A 23,082-nucleotide genomic window follows, 5' to 3' on the forward strand; every position below is an offset into this window, starting at 1 on the left:
AAATATAATTTATTCCGTGTGACAAAGATATCAGGTATATTTATTTTCTTGCTCCAAATTAGCCCACCGTATGGCTTCCAAGGTAGTAAAAAGCGATTATTTATTTTTTTGGTTTATGAAGCCCTGGTAAGGCTTATTTGGCACGGGTCTCGGTGCTTGACTGACTTGGTTGTTGGGCTGGAACCAATTAATTCTATTTCTATTCATTTTAAGGGAAAAGCTTGCTTTGGTTCACGAAAAGATCAGATGGTAAACTGAGGTTCCACTGTATAAATTACTTCTTAGTGTACTTTATATTATGTATAAATAACCATTTTAGAACATCTATTTCAAACGACACTTTCAAGACACTACAAGTGTGGGAGTTGGTGCGACTTTTGTCTTCAATTGCAGCTATCGCTTAACGTGTCGATCTTTCTCTTTTCTCCACCCACCACCTCATCTCTTTCTCAGCTGACTTTCTGTCTGTGGTAGTCTAGGCAGGCTGTGGCCGTGCAACGTGGTCTTTTCAAAAATTGGTCGTTCAATTTTTATAATGTGACATTCATCCAATAGTCATTGAGAATAAATGCAACTCTTTGGTCAAAGTACAGGCTGTCTTTGTTTATTGGATGTACTTTGAAGTGACTAATATATACTCTGTAGTGTCTTTAAAGGCAGATGGGAACATCACCAACATTCACTTTCAAATTGTGAGGTACATTTAGGGAATCAAAACAATAAAAAAATTTTTTTTTAATCACATTGTTCCATTTTGACAAATTTAGCACAGTTGTGTAGTTCAGTTCTATTTTAGCTCGTGATAAAAGAACATCGCAATCAATCCATTCCAGAGTTGGAATTTTATTGGATAATTGTATACATCTGTTGAGGAACATTAGACACGATCAACATATTTGTGCTTTTCTTCTTTTTTTTCTTTGTTTGTAATGTTAATAGCAGTTTTGACCAAATGAACAAAAGATTCTTCACAACAACAGACTAATCTGTCATAGAGTTTTGAATACCAACATGCTCACAACAATTCAAAAGCATTTTTTTTCTCTGTCTGTGTGTGAATCAGAACAAACATACGGCACAACGTCACGCCCTTGACTTTCAAACATTATGTGATTTTTCTCTTATACTTTACAGGAGAGTCAAAGGCAGGAGAGAACTGGAATCTTTGTGCAGCCTGGCAAAACTTCCAGTTTACAAAAAAAAAAACAAAAAAACTCACAAACACCTTTTCATACTTCACACTTGACTTCGAACGACAATGTTTCAGGTTGCAGTCCCAAAAGGTCTCCAGAGCAGGGTTCCAGTCAAGAAAATTCTTCGTCAGCAGAGAGTGTGATGGTCACATGGAAGACGTATCACTCGTGGCTCGATGCAAAACAATGAAGACGATGATGTCCTTTTTAGTCAATTACGATGTTTTTTTAATAGGACTGTGCAAAAAGATCTGTAGTCATGTCTACAAGGCCTCCGGGTGTCACTCTGCTGTATTTCGGACTTTAAAAATATAGTTCAGACTTGTCAGATCATTCCGAGGTGAACATTTGAAACCAAAACGGCACACCCACACACAAAAAAATACACACCTGTCAGAAATGCATATGTGAAAACTGCTTGAAAATCTCCCCCATCATGTTTGAATTGTAACAACAACTGAACGTGGGATTTTTTTTTTATTGAACTAATAAGCCACAAATAGATAATTGTCTGGTATAATGGTGTCATGCAGAACAAACTGGTGTCACCGATGGCTAATTGTGGTACATAGTCTTAAAGAGAAATCGAGCTGTGCTTTCCTTCTGTGTCCGAAAACCATCAATAGGTTCAGAACCCCGTGGGAAGTGCTTATGCCAATATGTGTAATTGCTTATAAGGAACGTCGGGGTGATCAATACTGAAATGTTGATTCTCAGACGCCACCCGAGACAAAATTGCCATATTTACAAACTCATTTTAAACATTAATAACTACATTTTGCTGATGCTGTCAGGAAGGTGTAATTTTTATATGAAACTATAGTGTGTGTGTATTTGGATGTGTATATAAATTGATAATAAAACTGGATTTTCTCTGAATGGCTCAGACAGGATCCATTACGTTTTTTTTCCCGAGTTTCATTGTGACTCCCGGCTTCAAGTTGTGGAATTGGGATTCTTCGGTTGGCCTTCAACTCAATTAAAGAGCACTAAAGGGCCTTGAGTCAATAAGATTGGTCGCAGGTCCCAAAAGGCACACGCTGCGATTTCTTGTCGACGCCCACATTGGATGGTTCCTTCGTGTCATTGAAGCCATTCGTCATAGATTGTGCAGCTTCCCCCGCACCCTGGAGCCACGAATGGCCTTTCTTTAACCTCCATTACAACACAACCTAATACCTGTAAAATGACTTTCTGTTTGTGCCGGCTTCCGCAGAATATGTCTATGCTACAAATAACAGAATCTACATGAAATGAGGGTTGCACTTGTTTAATGCGCTGTACTGAAAGCAATGTGCGGAGTCAATGGCCTTTTGCCGTCCCATTTTAACTGGATTATAAAATCTATGTACTGTCAACATTTAGGCCTGGTCACTAAAATAATCCAGGGATAGAATTTTAGGTTTTTTATTTCATTCGTCTGCTGAACGAGAAGTAAAATTCCCTTATGATCTCGTAATTGATAAATTTGCACGTTTAAAAAAATATACAGGTATATCAATGAATTTTTGTTTGTACTGTTTTTTAAAATTCATAATTAGTCCAACAATATTTCTTTTTCTATGTAAAATATTTTTTTCTTTCGTTGAATCATTATTTACATATATTTGTAAGTACATTATTTATTGATTTGTGAGTGAAATTCGCTGAGATTAAACACACTTCATAGCACGGGTCTGTGCATCATCGGATTAAATTGGTTCATGAAGCTTCTTGAATAAATGAGTTCATTTTATGATCATGTCCATCTGTAACACCCCTTGGCATGTTTTTTTTTTTAAGATTTCATGCCACATTTTTCTCTTTTTTTTTTTATCCATTTTTTTCCCTTCCTCTATGGATGCTATCCGATTTCCACTTTGGGACCCGAAGGCCTCTCGCCATGAAAATTTGCTATTCGGGGACAGTTTCATGAATGATTGATCCCTTTCTGTTGCAGGAATTCCATAAAAGGGTGCAAAAAAAGGAAAGCTATGATATGATGCATCCTCTCCCCCAGATGATGCGCACGGCAATACTATCAAATCCTTTTTTTTTTAATATATATTTTTTTATCAGTCCCTTGAAGAGAACATTAATTTTTATCCATTCAATTCATCCAGATGGAAATAAAATATAGATTTTTTTAGAAAAAAGGGACACCACTGGCATGACATTAGGGAGCACCAAAACCTCTGGTTCTGCTAGGTGTGAATTTGATGTTTACCACAAAAACTTAAACGGTGGTAGCACAGTAATGACGAAAGGAAATCCAGTCGATTTGGATGTTATGTACAAGGAGTGTAATACTTAATATGTGTAGATTTATGGGTTTTATTTACATACTGTATGTTACGCTGCTTTCTTGATGAAAGGTAAAAAAAAATAATCCTTGTTGAACTTGTTTAAATCAATGGACAACATAATGGGTTTTATTTTGGTAGGAAAAAATTAATATTCTACGTGATTCAAATTACTAGTAATATCATCTGAGTATTTTTTTTCTTTTTAGAAATGAAATATGAAGTCTTATTTTTGTGCTTTAAATCACAACTAGCAATTTATAACAAGCTTTGATTGTACATTTAGCTCCAAAAACAACAGTTAGATATAAATGTTATCTGCTGCTCTGAATGCATGCTCTCTCCAAATTGTTTTTTGGTGTTTTTTTTAAACAAATTTAGTTCAGTTAGATGTTTAGATTGCCACTCTAGCAAACAAATCCGAATGATCTTTTATGAATGTGTATTATTCAAAAGTGAACCTAATGATGGCGCCTCAAGACATTTCACCTCTCAGCTCCATAAGCAAACTGAACAGGCACTTTTATTTCCATTTTTCAATTTCAGCATTCCAGTCCGGCGTGGGTTCTAAAGGGGGAAAAAAGTGAATTAATTTGGTCAAGTTATTGGAAAACACATCGAATGCTTGTCCTGTCAATAGTGTTTTTGTCAGGTCTCATTCATAACTGTAAACAAGAACCACATATCGGCGCTCTCACCGCAGCCCTTCGTCAATTACTATTGATCGGCTTGTCAACAGTCAGAAAAGAACTGTATAACCATCTGGGGAAATAAGTAAATGTCCTTTTCGTGCTATGTGCTTGCTTAACAACTGCACAGTGTTTTGCTAACCTTATGAATATTGAGTGTCTGACATTATTTTGGTGGGGGGGGGGGGGGGATATAATGTAACTAGTCATGAACATGAATAGAACAGAAGGAAAAATTTGCGTGGGTGGATGTGGTGCTCCATCAGGACTTTTATTGCACCCGTGTATTTCTCTATGATTTGACCATCAAAACCTTCGCTTTATTGCCCATCTCGGAAATTGCTCTGCAGGAGCCAAAGCAATTCACAGCGCCGCGATACACTCGTGGGGCGGAGGGGGGGGGGGCGCCTTTGCAATAGAACTCATATTAGAACAGGAAAATTAATTTGGGTCGCTGATGAAATCGTAACATTTCCCGCCTCTGAAGTGCGCAAAAAAAACAAGACAGTTTGTGCGGTACCCGAGCAGCACCACTCGACTGAAAGCGCTACCAAGAGAGTTTTATCAGGCCCGGACGTAGATAGCAGTGACCTCGGGTTCGAACTAAATGTGATCACGCATACGGGAGGTCCTCGATTTACAACAGACCAAAGCTATAAATGTACGAAGGGCGCCCGATGATCTCGTTAGCATACTGTAAGAGTACAGGCACGGTCACTTTTCAACATGTTGACTGTTATTCTAAATGACATGTTGACTGTCATTTACATGTTTCATATTCATGAAGTATTCGTGTTTCGTATGAATATTTGTTGTAATTACAACTGTGCTACCAAGCTAGCATAGATTGGTGACAGGCTACAACGCGTAAACCGAGGACCCCACATAAATGTCTTGATGGTAAGCCATTTATTTTCAAGGATAAAGGTGTGAATGGGGATTGTAGGTGTATTTGTCGTTTAAAACAATTAATACGGGCAATTTCATGAAAGGTGAGGGGCGTCATTTGCGCACATATTTTTTAGCTATTTGCGTAAGGGGCGAGAAGGACAAAAATATGGAACACCTATGCCAACTCTGAAACTAATTGGGCTGTCCTGCCTCCAAGTGCCTTTTCACATGGATATTTTCAGTGATTTCAAAGTAACATTCTGTTTTGTGAGGGAAATGATGAGTTTGTGCTTCTCAGTACCCACCATCACCCCACCGTGTCGCCATTACCGATCCACTTCCGGGTTCATCTGTCTTCCGGCTCACTTTGGTTCGCTCTTATTCAACTCATTTGAGCGAGGTAACAGTACATACTTAGAGTGAGCGAGGAACTAAACGCACACACATACTACATACGTTACGTCAATAAGAGAACAGTCTGTTTTTTTTATTTGTTTTTTTTTAAATGCTTCTATTGAGCTTCAGTTTGTCGCTGTTCAACCACCTGGCATAATGGTGAATGATTGAGTTGAATTATCTTTGTCGCCAAAGTCTCGCTGGACAAAAGGTGTAAACAGATCCTTGGCCTCCGCAGTCGTTTTACTGCGTGCTCAGAGGCGGTACTTTCTCAACAAGTCCGCCTGCCACATGTACTTCCGCTCGGGAAACCTATCGGGAATCTTGATCTTGCGAAAGTCCTGAATGCACCTATCTAGCTCTTCCTCCACCGTCAGCTTCTCTTTGGGTGGCCTCTTCTTACACGTGTTGGAGTCGCGGGAGCCAGAGGTGAGCGTACGCAACAGGTCGCTTTTCCGCCGTTGTTCCGACTGCTGGAGCCTGGCGACCGGCCCCTTTTTTAGAGGCCGGTCCAAAGTTTGGACGTTAGCGTGGGGGTGCGGCTGGCGGCTGACTGGACCGCAGATGACCGTCCCCTGCGGAGAACCGGCCTCGGACTGGCTCTCTGAGCTGGAAGTGGAAAGCTCGTTGAAGGAGGTGCCGCTCTCGCCCTCATTGTCGCCCTTGTGGTTCTTGCAACAGCAGTCGCAGGGAGGCGACGACCAACGTGACGTGCCACCTGCCGAAAAACATACAACAACAAGAGGGGACGTTAAAAATGGTCAAGTCGAGTTCGTTTTATTCACATACCGTGTTTGCCAAGGTTATTATAGCGAACAGAAATCATAACGGCAAGTGGAACAAATGAAAATAAAAATGAAACTGCTTTTACAAAAACGAAAAGTCACAAAATCTTGTTCCGACCGCAGGTTGTTGTGGCACCGGACGTTCAAGGTACCACTGTATTCCTTTATAAAAAGCAAAGCAGCCAGTCGGAGAAAGCCAAAGGAAGGGTCTATGGCCAAAACCACACAATGGGGAAAAAAGTCAGCCAGTTCCTGCTCTCAAACAAAGTGAACCAACATTGAAGACAACTGGCTTTCTTCCAGTTTAATCATAGAGGGGAGCTGGCTGACTAGATTGCATTGTTGAGAAAATTGCAATCATGTATCCACGCTGTCGATGGAAATGGGTGTCAAACCCACAGCTGACGTGCCGTAAATGTACTGGAAGGCACAAGAGGCTAGTATGCATCATGGAGCTGTGTTTGTATCGTACAAGTGGCAGCAATTTTAATGCTCCAGTCTGCAGTAATTTAACATAAAACACGAGCTTTGACATTATGGCTTGTGTCATTGCTCTTACAGCACCAGGTTGCCTACTTTAACCTACTGGCCACGTGGCCTATTGACCACGTTGAAATTACCGTATTTTCCGCACGGTTTTCATATGTAGGGCGCACTGCATTATAAGGCGCATAGAATAGAAGCTACAATAGAGGCTGCGTTTGCATTGTGCATCCACTAGATGGAGCTACACTAAAGGGAATACAATACAATACAGCTTGATTTATATCAAGCTTTCAGAACCACTGCAGCTGTAACAAAATTTGAAATACTCCGTCCAAGAAATCAGAATATTCCTCCAAATATAAGGCGCATCGGATTATAAGGCACACCGTTGGCTTTTGAGAAAATTGAATGCTCTTATGTGCACCTTATAGTACGGAAAATACGGTAACCTTTTAACTCTCCACCTGTTATATAACACCAAAGTGTTTTGCAAGTAAATTCATTAACACGGGTCCTTTTAGCTTGGGAACATGAATTTCAGGAGAAAGAGCATAATTAAAGAATGAACCATATCCTCCCCATCTATTTAACTCGGTCATTGACTCAGCCTCCTGCCAGACACACTGTGTGGATTCATCGTTAAATGTTGGCTGTCTTTCCGCGCATGTCTAGTCCGGTTAGTACAGCGTATATGATGGCCGTTATTCAAGAAAACGCAGTTTGTTGCACCGATTGGCTCATCAGCATATGCAGCATGAAAATGAATGGAATTGAAGATCCCCCTAACTGCTGCTTTAACATCGTGAAAATGTCATTCTGACATATCCGTATGTGGTGCTTGGTTGGGTGAAATGTCACATGGGCTATCATCCAAATCGGTGGTTTGTGAGATGAAACCGGTTGAAGAGCTCAGTGTGGGCAAAAGGAGCAATGAAGCACACCTGGCTCTCGGAAACGGCCATTTATTTTTCATACCAACCTCCTGCATAATTAACTGGGTATCTGCTGCTGATGGACTTCTCTGTTTAGTAAGGAAGTGGATCAAAACCATCACCCGCTACAATACCATCTGTACAAGCTTTTCATGCCGTCCACCGCTCAAATGTTCAATGGCGCCGTTGGTTCCTTTTTTATCTGTTGACGAACATTCGCTTCAGTCAGAGTGACGCTATAAATAAAGTTGCTCAAAATAAACACACCACCAAAGACCTCGCTTACAAACTCCAAAGACATCATTCATCGCTCAAACAATATGAGGTATATGGCTGGGGTCTTAATTAATTTTAGGGAGTCCTCTATTCACTGCTGGCTGTCTTCCTATATTAGGAAGTGGACGCATCTTCTTTGTTTATTTGTGCACCGTTCATATGCTCCTAAAACCAATACCATCAAAAACCCGGGAAAGCGTCATTTGTCGATCAAGGATTATTGGAGACACTGTGCAGTGCCACAATTCCAATTTCCCAGATGGTCTCAAAAACAGACCTCTTTCTTTTTGAAAAAGCTAATGGCCTGTGCAATTGCTGTCATTTTCAAGTCATGCATTGACCGTATTTCTGCGTTATCCATCGCGCTTTTTGGATCACACCAAGCTCATGTTGACTGTATATCTGATCCGTGCATTGATGCAGAAGACTGTTTGCAGAAGAGGCCCGATTCCGATCTGAGGAAATAAATTTCCAACCCCCCCTCCCCCTTTGCCAGCCATGACCCATGTATGAATTGTCACTTGAACCTTGACGTGTGAATCCATTTGGACAATTGTGCACTTCCAACTCCGTGGCCACATTTTGGAGAGAAGGCTTTTTGTGTTCCAGCATGACTGCGCCATTGTGCGAGGTCCATAAAAGGCATGCTTGAATGGTGTAGAAGAGCTCCAAAATATTGCAGAAAGTCTTCCCAGAAGACGGGAATCTGCATTATGTTTTCCTATTCACTCAATAGTTTTGTTACAATGCCAATCAGTGCAACCCCCAGTGCAAGTTATAAGCCAGCAGCACTGTCGTGACTCGCTTTAATTACTACTGACACTGACAAGCAACCAGGAAACACTTCCGTGCACATTTCAATGTCGGAGAAATCTGCAATTAAAAAAACATCAGTTCAGAGGTAAACAACACATTCATCATATATGTTGCAAAGTATTATTAGTTTGTTGAAGTCGTATATGAGTTCATTATGTCAGCCTTGGGTGAAAAAGAGGCCCCGCGCTCGATGCGCTGCAGCCGAGTAATTGGGGTTTTGAAAAATGGCCCCGGACTCATGTGAATTGCTATAACTGCCAGGAGCCAATTTGCGTGTCCAGACCAAATTAACAGGATGGGATCTGTCAAGCCTCGCTAACAAACGTGACGAACAATGCGCTGAACAAGCCTCAGCGTCGTTTTAATTACGCTTACCTCGCTTTAACTTTTCACATCTCGGGTACCGACCGCGCTACTCCGCTCGAATCGCAAATGGACGGTCCACTCGTGGGGATCCGCTCGTATACGTTTTGGATTATCCATCAAAGCTTTAGTGGATTCCTGACAAATTGACTGGAAATAAATTCAATTGAAGACATTTGCGGGGGCATTAAATCTAATCAGCGCTAACTTAGATATGTTAAAAAAAGGGGAGGTGTAATTAGGCTGTGGAGAAAAACGCATCGTCAGTATGCGGTGTTGATACATCATCATAGCACGTCACGTCAGTGTTAAAAACAATTTACACAGCTAATTGAAGTGAATGTGTGCAGGCGTTCTCATTGCCATTCACACTATACATTCATAATGTCGTGCTAATTGAAGTGCGAATTAGGTTACTGTGTTTGCTTCAATTATTGAACTTTTACTTTCTGCATTTTTTTTCTTCGCGCCCGCGACTTATCAGCAACGTTGATAAACCGTTAAATGGCTTTGGCGAACTTTTGCTTCTTGTCCACATACTCGCTCTTTTAGCTCCTTTTGTTCAGCCCCTGAGGGAAATGAAGTCCAGTTAGACTTGGGGAGGGGTGTGGGGGCGTTTACGGCTTGAGAACATCTCGGACCTGATTGCAAGAAATGAAATAAAAAGGTCCATCATATTTAGAGGGCGATTGACGATTACATGTGATTAATTAATTAATTAATTAATCGGTTGATTGTCTGTTGAAATGCATTAAAACACATACAATGAAGTTGTTTGCCCTCATCATGTTCGGAATGTTACTTTCGAAATATTATGTTTTGTGTATTACTATTTATGAGAGTGTCAACGGCAATCAGACATCTGGTCCTAAGTAAAACCAAAAAAAAAAAAGGCCAAGATGTTGATTATAGTATTCCAAAGTCACCAAATGCTTTATTTTTGGGTTGAGCCAAAAATAATCAGTCTGTTTTTATGGTGGACAACACATATCAGAGAGTGTTGACTGATGAGAGGCTGAAAATTGGAGTATTTAAGCTATTTTAAATTAGAAAAAGCTATCTAACCAATTCATTGTTTAAAAACAATGAATGAGAAGAGGAAGAAACAAAATCACCATTCGTTTACAAAATCATCCAGCCCAAGAGTAAGCGTACCTTTACCGGATGCGCGCGTGTGTGTGTGTGTGTGCCTGTGGCCACCCCTCCGTGTGCATGTGACATTGGGTGCCCCGCTATTATCTGGATGGCTCTGAGCGCAGGGAAGGAGGCTGGTGTCAGTTAGACTTCCCGCTTGTGTCATCAAAGGTGCCAGAGTGTTGGCCACCCCTCTGGCCGCCATTTTTTTAGCATGTGCGTGTGTGTGTGTGTGTTTGTGCAGCAGCTGATCTCATGTGATCTCATGTTGCTTCCCTCTCTATGTGGTGGGCAATGGGCCTGATTGAAGTCGAAAGACTCTAAAACGTTACACACACACACACACACACAAGCACACAGGCACACAAAACCTCTGATGCTTCCTGACAGTTTCACTGATGTATTGATCTGAGCTGTAAAATCTGCCATGTGCACTCCATCTTTTCCACAAGTGCCATAATAAAATGCAATCTGCACATCACCAATTTTTTTATTTTTATTTTTGACTCGGGAAAGGAATCCATCGTCCATCAGTTTTAATCATACAACTCAAGAGCTTGTAAATGGTTTTGAATAAACAGGTGGGAAAGTAAAAGGTCTTCCATTAAGTTAATGGGGTTTATTTATGGGAGCCATACAAATATACTACCGCAGACATGTTTCCTTTTTGTAGCTTTTTCCTCTCAGGCGAGTATCGATTATCCGACTGCATCAGTAGAAGCATATGGACGATTGGCTTCTTGATTGATTTTTGTCATGCAGCCAGGCTCTGTTCACTGGGGATAAATGATGCATCTACACTGAAGGCAAATAAATCCTCTGCTCATCTATCACCCCATTGAACATCCTTTTTCTTCAGCGTCTTCCTCGCTTCTCGTCACTCTCCGTCTTCTTGAATCTTCTGTCAGGATTTATCGGCAATGTGTTTCGCATCGAGTTTATGCTCCATTTTGGGGCTCGTTAGCCTCATTTGTGCATCGTATGCACAAAAGTGAAGCAGAGCAATTTTTGTTTTGGTCTTGCCAGACATGAATCCTGATCTGCAGCAGTCTTTAGGCCCACAGTCGTGTCCTATGAAACAAGATTTATCCTATACAGGTTGCATTTGAACTTAAGGCAAACAATGGCAAGGCTTTCGCAATCAGTGATTTGTTGTATCTGCTGCCTGTTTATTTAGTGCATAGGTGTCAAACTCAGGTCCTGGAGGGCCGCTGTCCTGCATGTTTTCCAAGTTTCCCTGTTGCAACACACCTGATTCAAATGACCAGATCATCAGCAAGCTCTGTGGAAGCCTGACATTGAACCTGTTCATTTGAATCAGGTGTGTTGCAACAGGGAGACTTGGAAAACATGCAGGACAGCGGCCTGCCAGGACCTGAGTTTGACATCCCTGATTTAGAGTGTCATCCCAGGCAGCCAATAGATTGGATTTTTCAAAAGAAGAAGAGAGAAAACAGGAAGTGCTTCAAGATCAGCCGAGTTTTGGCTGAAGATTATTGAATGTGAAATCCTTTTTAATCCTGCGCTTTACGCCAACAGGAAGCAATGGCCGTGGGTTCATTTTGTAATGTACATCTTTGGACACGGTTAGTGATGTATTTTGTGAGATGACGAGTTTGTTACTTTGGTAAAAAACTGTACTTGTTTACTGTCAACATATAGAGGGATCAGTGAACCGTAACGCCGTGTCTTTTTTTATCTAATCCGTTGGTCTTGCTTGATTGACATCAACACAGATCTCCACTCTGACACAACTATTCTAGGTAGGAATGACTTTTGCCTTTGCTTTTGTCATTTTCAAACTATCCATCCTGAATGAGTTTTAGTTACCCGCCTTGTTTTCCCACATCATCCAAAAATAGTCTCTATTTTCAGAGATGTGACAGGCTGGTTTTGAGGCACGTTAAATCACGGGCTCTAACTTACAAACTTAATTCCTCAATGGATGAAAATTGTAAACCACAAGCTGCCTGCATAAGCCACATTGTCAACACCACATAAGCTCGGGATCATTCACATTATGTCAACTTGGTGTTGCAATCAGACGAGTGGAAGATTTTCACTGGGGAGCTTGAAAATGTTGAAAATTGAGGTTGGTGCCCGTGGCCAAAGTGCTACTTGACTTTGGTTGGTATGGAAACAAGAAAGAAATATTTTCTGATCTTGTGTACCCTGCCGGTCAATGTTTTGGGAGCTTTTCCAATAAGTTGTCTATTGTAAACTGGCTTTGAAACACTCATCAGTCGCTCTTGTTGTTTAAGGTGCAGGAGCGCAACCCGATGCCACGGCAGGTTAAATGCATTGACAAAACACTAATGTGTTTATCCTTCCAAGGGCGCAGACCACTCGCTTACGAGAGGTTAAGGGAACCAAAATGAAACTTGGCAGTGATTTGGCTTCTTGGCCAAGGGCGCCAAAGCACAACAGATGCGCCGCCTTTGTCTTGTCTCCGAGCTGTCGATGGTCAGATATCGATTTGGTGCTTCCCGGCCTAGGAAATGAGTTCTGGACAAAGATGTCAGCTGTCTGATAAAAAATTCCAAACGCGGTCGGCGTGATTGATGGCTTCGCGATATCTATGCAAGGGTAGTATAATTGATATTAAGAATGAGGCCTTTATCCACCCCTCCCAGCTCTGATTTCTCTAGCGACCGCATAATTACGCCGTTGCGAGACAGCGTGAAATTATGTGTTTAACAGTTGAGAGGCTAAAAGCTGCCACGTTTAATACGTCATCCCTGTGTTCAAGGAGCAGCATTAGTGTGTTTTGGCAGTCATCTGCTGGCTCAGTCGAGCAGCTTTTCAGGTATCCTAAACCCTTTAGGGGATAGCGGCTACTAGAGTGGACATGTTAAATCATGTTAAAAAAAAGATTATTTTATTATGAGAGCATTTTGAGCCAAGAACTCAGTCATTCACTTATTGTAACGCTATTTTGCGTGGCAAAATCAGTTTTTCAATTAGAACAAACTTGGAAGTCAACCAGCGTCACAGATCGATTGATTTCGACTTTGGTGGTTGCACTGTACTGAGACAACAAACGTTAAAGGAGCCATTATTCATGTTTGGCACACTCGAAAACGGTTCCCACTTCCTGGATTTTTAATCTGCGCATCCAATAAAACTCAATGTGGCTCTGATTACCGTTTGGCTTTGGTATGGTGTTCCAGTCTTTAGAAAGTGGCTCAGGATCACTCCCTCAGCCTGACTGCCAAATTATGGGTGGACAAAATCTGAATTATTATGTAAATTAGGTTATGTCCCCTTCAAATCCTTGACAGAGGTTTATTCAGTGGGTTATTTTTTTTTCTCGAGTCAACAAAACTTCTTCCCCCAAACTTTACACGTCAGAATTGGAGTTCGGCGACAGTTTGAATTTGAATCAGTACATTTCCATTTTCTCTCCTCTGTCCTTTTGATTTTCTTCTTTTCTCCTTCTATGCTTCAGTCTGCACCACAAGCCCGTGTTTTGTTTTGAGGCAGCAGGGACCTAACCAATGTCAGCGTGCTTATATAGGAGGATGCCGAGACTGGGGTGCACGGTAAATGCAAATGTAAAACTACTGCGCTTCCGCTTTCATGTTCGTAAGAAGCATAAGAAAACGAGAGCACTCACAGAGGAGTTTCTTAGACTTGCGATTGGAAATAAATATAAAATAACGCATATTAAAAAGAGTTTCTCCGGCATACCAGAGTTCTGAATAGTTTGGAGATGAATGAAAATGTCCAATTAACTATGAACCCGTTGCATTCCCCCTCTTCACATATACAGTAGAAGCGAATGTGGCGTCTGAAAAACGGCTTCAATCTCTGCAGATGTTGATGGAGGCACTTACATTCTTTTCGCAGCTGACTGTTAATCAAGCCTCTTTGCACCAGTGGGTTTTTTGTCTTCTTTTTTTTAAAGTTAGCACTCTAATTCATCATCTTTCTGCTCTAGACAGCTCAACAGTTTTGCGTTCTGTTTCCTCATCCATCACTCAGTCTAATGTCATTAGTAGAATGGCACTCAGTCGATCCCGGAACTCCATCAAGTGAGGCTGTTTAGACTGAAGAATATCAGAGACCTTTTATAAAGACACCTGGGAACGGTTTTAAATTGTGAAGAAAAACAAACAAACAATTAATGTCTGCTTGGACAAAGAGTGAAAAACAAATCTCAGCTGCGGTCACATTTTCATCTGGATCGCATTATAAATTGTCACTGTATTGATTAAGAGATAATGCCTTGGAGAAGGTCATCGGAGTCTAGTAGCATAAAACGATCCATCCCCTCCCCGTCTGATGACCGATGCCTTCAGCGTGCTGATTCATCCGTCGTCAGCGCACGCTGCATCGTCACACAAAAGGTGTCTCAGCGCACAGTGGCGACTGATGACTTATCTGCCGTGAGCGCAAACAACACAGAGTAATGGGCAAACAACCACACGGCCATTATCACTCTCCTGCAGAGCGCCTGCCAACCGCTATCTCGGCCTTTTCCGTCACACTGGTCCGCTAGCTCTATGCTTTTCTCACACACACACACAACACCACCGCCGGATTTGGATTAAGCTTAAAGGATAGCGAAGGTGTCCTGATGACTGCTGTGACCGCGATGGTGCGCCGATAATGGCATTCTTTCATTAAATCAACTTTCAATCCAAGATAATCTGATTCCTGTCATTTATTTTTGAACGTCACACCCCAATCCTGGGGGTCAGAGTTAAGGTTTCGGGTTTAAATGAGCTACTAATGAATCTATTAAGATAAGCGGCTAAACATAGCTAGCATAGCAAGGCTGACCGTGGTGATGTGGACCTCTTCAGACTGCACCGTTGGGTTTGTAAGGTTAGGATACTTTTAAAAATGGATCTTGTCTACAGATACACTTAAAACATAAAACCAAGTGACACGGATTAGTCGACTCGTCTGTTCGGTCACTACTGCAGTCAACATGTTTTCCACCAATTTCAACACATACAGAGAAAAACTATATCGATAGCAGTAGATGTTGGTTGAATCTTAGAATTATTTATGTCATGTTCTCTACACATATAATTGATCTACTAATTACATTTTTCTTTTTAAACTGCAAAACGCCTTGTGGAACGGCATCTTTTCTCTATGACGTTGGTGACTGAATCCACAGGTCTTGGAAGCTACTTGAGGTACTTCAGAATCCTTGAAGAAGCTTGCCACTTTATGAGTGGCGATAGAATTACCTTCTTCAGTTAATTAAGACGGCAATCTCATGCCACTAAATGTACTTTAAATGAGACTCAGCGGCGTGTGCGTCAATGACTTCATCACGGAGTCGATTGTAGCAACAAAGAGGCGTTATAAAGTGGGTCACTTGGCTGATGAGCGGATTCCACTTTTTTTTACTTTTAGAAATAAGTGAATCCTACCTGGAAAAAAAAGAGAGGGCAAGTATTTCAAAGGGCTGCTTTTCGGGCCATCTTTAAAATGGAACGATCAGCAAACCTCACTAGACCTCATTTGGTTCAGCCAGAATCCAAGAATGAACTCCTGTGTGCCTTTTTCTTATTTTTAATGTGGGTTTTTGCAGGACCGCCTGCAATTTATATATATATATATATATATATATATATATATATATATATATGCCTAGACATCACGAAGGGGTCCAAGGCAGCCTCATGGATGTTACAATTCTGGGTACGGCTCCTGATTTCCCCAGTGGTATGTACCCGATGCATGGCTTCATCGTCACAGAAAGTGGATGCAGCTCTTCGAGGAGGAGGACTGCCGTGTATGATCAGGCTGGACTCAATCAGACACTCTTTGGAAAACAAACATGAGCGGGGTGGGGGCGGGGGGTGGGATGGGGATGCCGGCTGGGCGACGGGTGGGCTGATGAAATGATTTCATGACACAAGCAGAGGCATGTTGAAAGGTGTCCGATCAATGCGGCCTGATGCCGCCCGTTAAATTTACTCGCGCCCTGACGTGGCCTCTTTATCGCTCATTCAATCACGCTGTGTTTCTGCTCAATATTTGTGTCGTCTCTGTGGGTGGCTCACTTTTTATTATTTCATTACAGCAAAAAAAAAAAAACTTAATTGGGAGGTTTGGTGAGCTGGCAACAAGGACAATCTCAGTATGGATGTTCAAGGAGCATTTTCCTCTTGCATCGTTTTGTAGGCTGTACGAGTGACATTCAGTCATTGCAGATTTTGGTGGAGGATTAAAAAAAGGTTATTATTGTATTATTATTGTATTATAAACAAAAACAGTTTGAACTGGAAAATAGTTTTTGATTGAAAAGATGCGTGTGCATCGAATGGAACTGAATCATTCCGCTTTGAAATATATCGAGATACGTACTGAATCGTCTTATTTGGGAGCGATATATTGTCGAAGGAAATGGCACATATACATTATTGACGGGTTTATTCAAATGTATGTAAAATAACAAGAAAGAAAACATCATACTCTCTTGAATACCGTATATCGAATCGTAATCCTACTAACCGAACTTAATCGTTGTGTTTTTGAGTATCTTTGTAGTAGTCCAATTGGCCACCGCCGCTGTTAATTTTACAGCTTTTTATTGTATTATGTTTGATTGTTTTTAAGTTATTAAAATGAGCGGAGGATTACAGGGAAAACAACCAGAAGGACATGCAGGACAACTTCGAGGAGGGTTAACGTCATCAGACGTCAACTGTCATCTCGTCGATGAAGACGGCAAGGAGGGCGGACATCTGGCGGTTCAAAGGTGGCGCAGCCTTGAAGGCAACAGTTTTCCTTGCCCGAGCAGTGGAAGATGTGCCTCCCGGCGGCTTCCCGCGGGCCTCATTAAGGACTTTCGCACGATAGGCTGGATAAAAGAAGTGGGCCACGGCTACACGCGACACGATTACTCAAACACTTACTTGCATACCGTACATATTTTTCCACGCGTTTCCATGCGTGGTGTGATTCAGCACGAACAGGCCGATGGCAGCAGGCTATTCTTTTGTTGTTTTGAATTTCCAAATTAGATGACCTGAGGGTTGTTCTATCATGGTCTCTATTTATTTTGACATCGTTGTGAATAGATTTTTTTTGTTCATGTTTTGCCTGTGTCATTTTTTTTTCTCCATATCATGTCCACTGATGAGGTTTTTGCTTTCAGCTGTTCTCGTCAGCTGGGTTACTTGTGTCGACCAATCAGCTGCCTCCAGCTACTCATGTCCAGGTGTACCTCGTTGACTTGTCACTCTGCTTGTGTTTAGTTCCCTGGTTTTGTTCAGTCTCTGTCAGTTTGTTGTCGCTGTCGAGAGTCACTGTTGTTAGTTACAATCATCTAGTCATGTGATGTTTCATTTTTATGTTGCCTTGTTTCGACCTCTTTTTGCTTTGATGGGTTGGACTGGACACAAAATGTTATTTTAGTTGGAATGTTTTTTGGTTGTTTTTTTTAAAGATAAATATGGCGCTAATAGGCGCTATATATTTGCCTCTACTATGGTGTCAGTTAATTAGTTTCCCTGTTTTCTTCTTTGCGTCGGTTCGTTGTTTTTTTTAAAACTTTTGCGTGCATCTCATCGCTTGCAGACTGCGTCGTCAAGTCTTTTCCGACAGCTCGTGCGGAAACAAACTTACGTGTGTTTACATACAGATTGGCGCTATGACACCATAAATCACTTTTTTCCTTCATTTTTTTTGTTTTTCCTCCAGCATAATGACAGCGCCATATGGCATCGCCCATTTCCCTACCTCAACCACCCATCCCATAACGTGATATATGCTTATTTGATTACAGGCCACCTCTCACACATTTATCATACCAGGAGAAGCTACTTATGAATGATGCAGTGAGAGAACAAAATGTTGCCACTTTCCTTAGATAGATAATGAGAGTGCGGGGGAGAAAGTACCGGTAATCACAATGCCATGTGTGCGACAGGGGGGAGATGTTTGGGCTCTAAAAGATGATGTTACGTGCCTCAAAAAGTCTCCAATCATCAACGTCAAATCAAGCCCCAAAAACAGCCGTGCTTGCAAATGCGTTGACAAATCCCTCGAAGCAGTTATTTCGAGAGACTCCCCGAAATGTCCTGTAATCAGCCGTGAGAGCCAAGGAGGATGATAAGAGTGTTGGCGGAATACACCTGGCAGCTGTAACACGGAGGAAGGCCACATGCAAATGTATCGTTTAATGCCAAAAAAGATTACACTGACAGCATCAACCTTTTGATGACCCTTTTCTGGAATATTCCGTTTCTAAGAGTGTTTCGAGCATAGTTTGTGCAAGGCGCGGTGTTATGTCGCCTTCAAAATATCGCCGCATGAATTCTTGTCTTGTTTTATATTGGTCTCCAATATCAATGGCGAAGAATAGGTTTGAACATTTTATTCCGATTCTCAGTCTCGTATCCATGTCGGTTCTTCAAATTGGGCCGTAGCGTGGACAATTTTGACGATGCGTGTGTATCGTGTTGGTGCCATGTTGGTACAGTTTGCATGCTGTTGGAGAGGAAAACGGGCCCATTGTTTGCGGGCGCGTTTGCATGAGAGGCCCTGAAGGATTTCACATGCCAGATGCTAGCTCCCTTCAGGACACAAAAATGTCCCTCAATCCCCTCCTCCCGCACTAATTATTAACCATATGTTGTTTTTCACGTTGGAGTCCCAATGTTTCAGGTCCGTATGGGCCTTAATCCCAAACACAATTCTCCTCCGCAGCTGCTTGAGTGAGATAGCCCCGGTCGCTAATCTTCTCTTCGCTAGGTGCTGTATGCTATTACCTCAGTGACCATTGGCTGGAATCAATCATAAACGCAATCAGAAACGAGGCGTCCCACAATTTCTCTTTCCCGGTCCTTCTGTTTTAAATCCTCCATATCCAAGGTAGCAGCGGTCGGGTTGCGCCGCCGTGGTGAAATAAACAATCATTTAATTTGTTTTGACAATTTCCCAGGTGGTGTTTTTCCACGGAGGGAGAGCTGTGTCGAACGTTCACTACGATCGGTATAAGCTTCGTGATAAATCGATGATTACTTGTTTCCCGATCAATAGCGCTCATTTCCAGTTTGGAGGCGTCGTTCGACATGGAAGGCACCTTTGTATTTTGCAAAGTACACGTCGCTGCCTTTTTGAATAAACCGGTCCACGTATGTGGAAAATAAAGTCGCTCGCCTTGGGGCCACCTCTGGAAAATTTGCATGTGACACAAAAGCAGAAAATGACTCGACTCGGCGTGGAGAATTAAGCACCGGGTTTGAAAATCCCATTTGAAGCCCGCAGTGAGTGGTCTCGGCAGATTATGCTCCCTAAGCAGAGACGCCAAAATGGTAACAATCAGTGATTTGGAGCTCGGGCGAGAACTTCATAAAGTGTCGTCGCGCTCTGGCAAATAGCAGTAAGCAGCAAAATAAGATGATGGATTCTCTCTTGCATGGCATCCAAATGGAAAACATGCAAGTGGAGGTGATGGAAAAATGTGAGGTAAACATTTATAAACTTTAGATTCGGGTTTGAGGTCTTCAGATTTGTCAGTGTAGAATGAGTAATATCCGGAAAATTGTGCGACACCATATTTTTCTAACATATGATACATATACTGTAAGTCTTTACCTTTGAGTACTCCTCCATACCGAGTAGCAATACTTGTTTTGTTGTATTAAAAAAATAATCAAAAACACAAACTTTTCTTGAACATATTTACGACAACAACTCATCATCCCTGGCATTAAAACATCCAACAACGTATTTTTCATCACACTATCGCCACACGTTTCGCTCCAACGTAGCCCGTCAAGGCATTTGAGTTATGCGGCGTCTCAGTCTCAACACTAGGGTGCGCTATTTAAAATGAAGACAATACATAGAGTAGATAAGAGATGAAGAAGCCATGTTAACTCGTGTAAAAAATGGCGTGTCAAGTCCTGCATGTCAGGCTGGTGAAAAGGTATCAGTGTATCGGATAATTTTAGGAATATGTGTACGAGATAGATGTACAATATAAGAAAACCTTTATTAGTGTCGCAATGGAGAAATTCCAGATTCACAGCAGCAAAGTTATGAAAGGAAGCCACTCACGCGGCGCCATTTTTGAAGTCAAAATAAGACAACACAACACATAGGACACAGTCGTGCAATATTCACCACTTTTCTGCATACACTTTGTTCTCTGAAGCAGTTATAGATGAAAGAGGAGAGGATCAAAGTGTACTTTCACCAGTGGATCAGAGACGTCATGCTGAAAATGTGCGCACGTCTGCTACAAGCTAAGTTTTGAAAGCAAACACGAAGCTGTAGCGTCCATTGACGAAAAAGAGATTGGCTCACATCTCCTGTCCCATGTAAATCCACTTCAATTCCAAGCCGCGACTCCCAGTTCCACATCCGCATTGGCGCATCCTTTCTTCTCATCGTCGGCTCCTCAAGTCTTACATCCACCCAGCCGCAGACCGTTCAACAGCACCGATCTCTCCGCTGAACAAAGTGGGGCTGTGAAAAATGCTGCCCATAACAGGTGCAAGACGCAAGTGCCCCAGGACTGTCCAGCAACGACAGTCAAATGGCGCAGACATTCTTCCCAGGCAAAAACAGTGCTGGTATACCCATGCCGCCGAGAAGGCGCAACCACCAAGCACAGAGTCTCCTCCTTGATGAATGTCGTGGCCAAAAATGCTGAGTATCAAAGTATCAGGACTATTTTTTTTAACAGTAATAGAATCGCAAATAGCATGAGCAGAGGGGACATTTTATCAGCAGAAAGTATAAAAGCCAGGAATTGAAGTGTCATGACACTGAATCAGTAAACAGGTGAGGACCGGCATGCACATACAGGCAAGGTTGTTTTTTTTCCCGCGCTGATGGATAAAATGGCCTGCAGAGGACACGAGTCCTCTGACATTGATGGACACTCTGATATTGCCTCACTCATCTTTCCTCCCACTACCCCCCCACACAAACACACACTTCCATCTTTCTCACTCTCTCAGCTCTGACTCATCCTTTTTGTCTCGGCTCGATCTCGTTTGCCTCGCGTGGTCATCTCCCACTTCTTCCACTCGTCTGTGGTAACACTCATTTTGGATTCCAACTCACATTTTCTCTTCTCAGTTTTTTTTTTTTTTACATTTAAATCTTGTACGCCGCTGATGCTGTGCTCTGTGTCCTTGTTTGCTCTCACCAAGCGTATCCCGAGCACACACAGACCCCTGTGGTCATTTAAAAGATAAATAGATAACGGAGACGCGTTAAATAAACCTGATTTGCAAAAGTGTATTTGGACTTTACAGCTTTGTATTATGTGGAATTAAAATCCATTCTAGGTTCAGTCGCCATTATAAAACCATTCTTAACAGTACGCAGTTGCAACTTTCACATTGATATTTTCAACTGCTTCACCCCCAACCGTTTTCAAAGCAGAGTTCCCAATAGTGCCAGCCTTTAAACTGATCTTTCAAGGACTCCAGAATGTGTTCTGCGGCAATATACAGTTCGCACCAAACCTGCCCAAGGTTAGTTTCTACCTCTTTCCGTTCTTTAGTAATCAGCAGTCGAACAGTCAAAAGGGTTAAAAAAAAGTTCTTTTTTTGATTCTGAGGCTATGATGTCACTGCAGTACCTGCTGTATAAATGAGTGCAAATTTCCCGCAGCCGATGGCCGTTCCAAATCAGAACATGAAAGCTTCATATATAATTATGTTATTAAAGTAATTTGCCAGCTACTGAGTAGAGGCACATTCACTACAGCGGCCGGAGTGACTCATCAACAATCCAAGCTTGCGGTTGATATTATGAGTCTGTTTTGAGGCCATGTTGAAGGACACGACGACTGTACTCCCAACATCTTTTGACGCCGAAACGGCTTGTGTCCCAAAAATCTGCGTTAACGCGATTGTCTGCCTTCACGATGGCGCCTAATTATGAATCCCTACCCTTTTTTTTTCAAACCACAACTCTCCTGGCAGACATGGATGTCCACATTTATTATTCATGGCAGTCATGAATAATGAATGCACACTCTCGTTTCTCCTCTCACGTAAGTTTAAATGAGCGCACCAAAATATTAGGAACACATCTCTGTACATTGCAGCGCACGACACTGACTATAACACTGAAAACTGCAGCGACAATAATTTGTATAGCGTGACAACTCAAAACGGGTATGTCTGGTTTTTTTTCGTGAAATTTAAAGTGATTCAAAAGACGGATTCATGTTGGCACCCGGCGGATTAGTTCAGTTACTTTTGTGGTACACTTGATACTGTTCAGAAAAATAGCAAAATCCTTCAATGAGCTTTTGATGCTTTGGAAAGACTGCGTATTCTGCTTCAACTCAAAACATGCAGAAAAGGTCTCCAATTTGTTCTCTCTTATGCCAGTGATGAAAAGGGAATTTTAACCCACAGCATCTGCTTTTGTTTCTTTACAAAATGAAACATCACAGTGAGTTGCGAATGATGAAATATGTGCAGATTTGTTTTCACAATTTAGGCACAATAAAAGGCTGAAGGCTTTTTTTTATTTATGTCAAAATACACATGGATAATGAATCACAGTACACAATCGTTACCCTGACATCCGGGAGGGGGGGGGGGGGCAGAGCAAAGCTTTTCTGACCCCTCTAGCAAACTATTTTTAAAGAAAGCAAGAAGCATTAAATTGAGTGAATATCAAATTCTATGTCACAAAAGTAATACATTTTTACACTTGAATGCTTGTTTGTGGTGTGAATGGAAACTTTGAGTTTTCTTCCAGAAACGTTCACACCTCCGTGCCCTTATTGCAAATAAAAAGTGTGTGTGCATTGGCTGATGTGACCATATTCAACCATACAAAAGATATATTTCAAACCCAAACTAGAATATTTGCCTTTTACTATGGGCCGGATC

At 41.8% G+C, this 23,082-nt stretch overlaps 1 protein-coding gene across 1 annotated transcript in view; it reads right to left on the reverse strand.

Moving 5' to 3' along the window:
- Positions 1-588: 588 nt before the first annotated feature.
- kctd16b (potassium channel tetramerization domain containing 16b) overlaps positions 589-23,082 on the reverse strand; it is a 61,243-nt gene continuing 38,749 nt past the window's right edge. The window contains exon 2 of the mRNA XM_052046622.1: positions 589-6,169. Coding sequence (XP_051902582.1) covers positions 5,706-6,169 — 464 coding nt within the window. The 3' untranslated portion in view covers positions 589-5,705. The remainder of the gene's footprint in view (positions 6,170-23,082) is intronic.

This window comes from Hippocampus zosterae, chromosome 16, assembly GCF_025434085.1.
Source record: "Hippocampus zosterae strain Florida chromosome 16, ASM2543408v3, whole genome shotgun sequence".
NCBI classification, from domain to species: domain Eukaryota; kingdom Metazoa; phylum Chordata; class Actinopteri; order Syngnathiformes; family Syngnathidae; genus Hippocampus; species Hippocampus zosterae.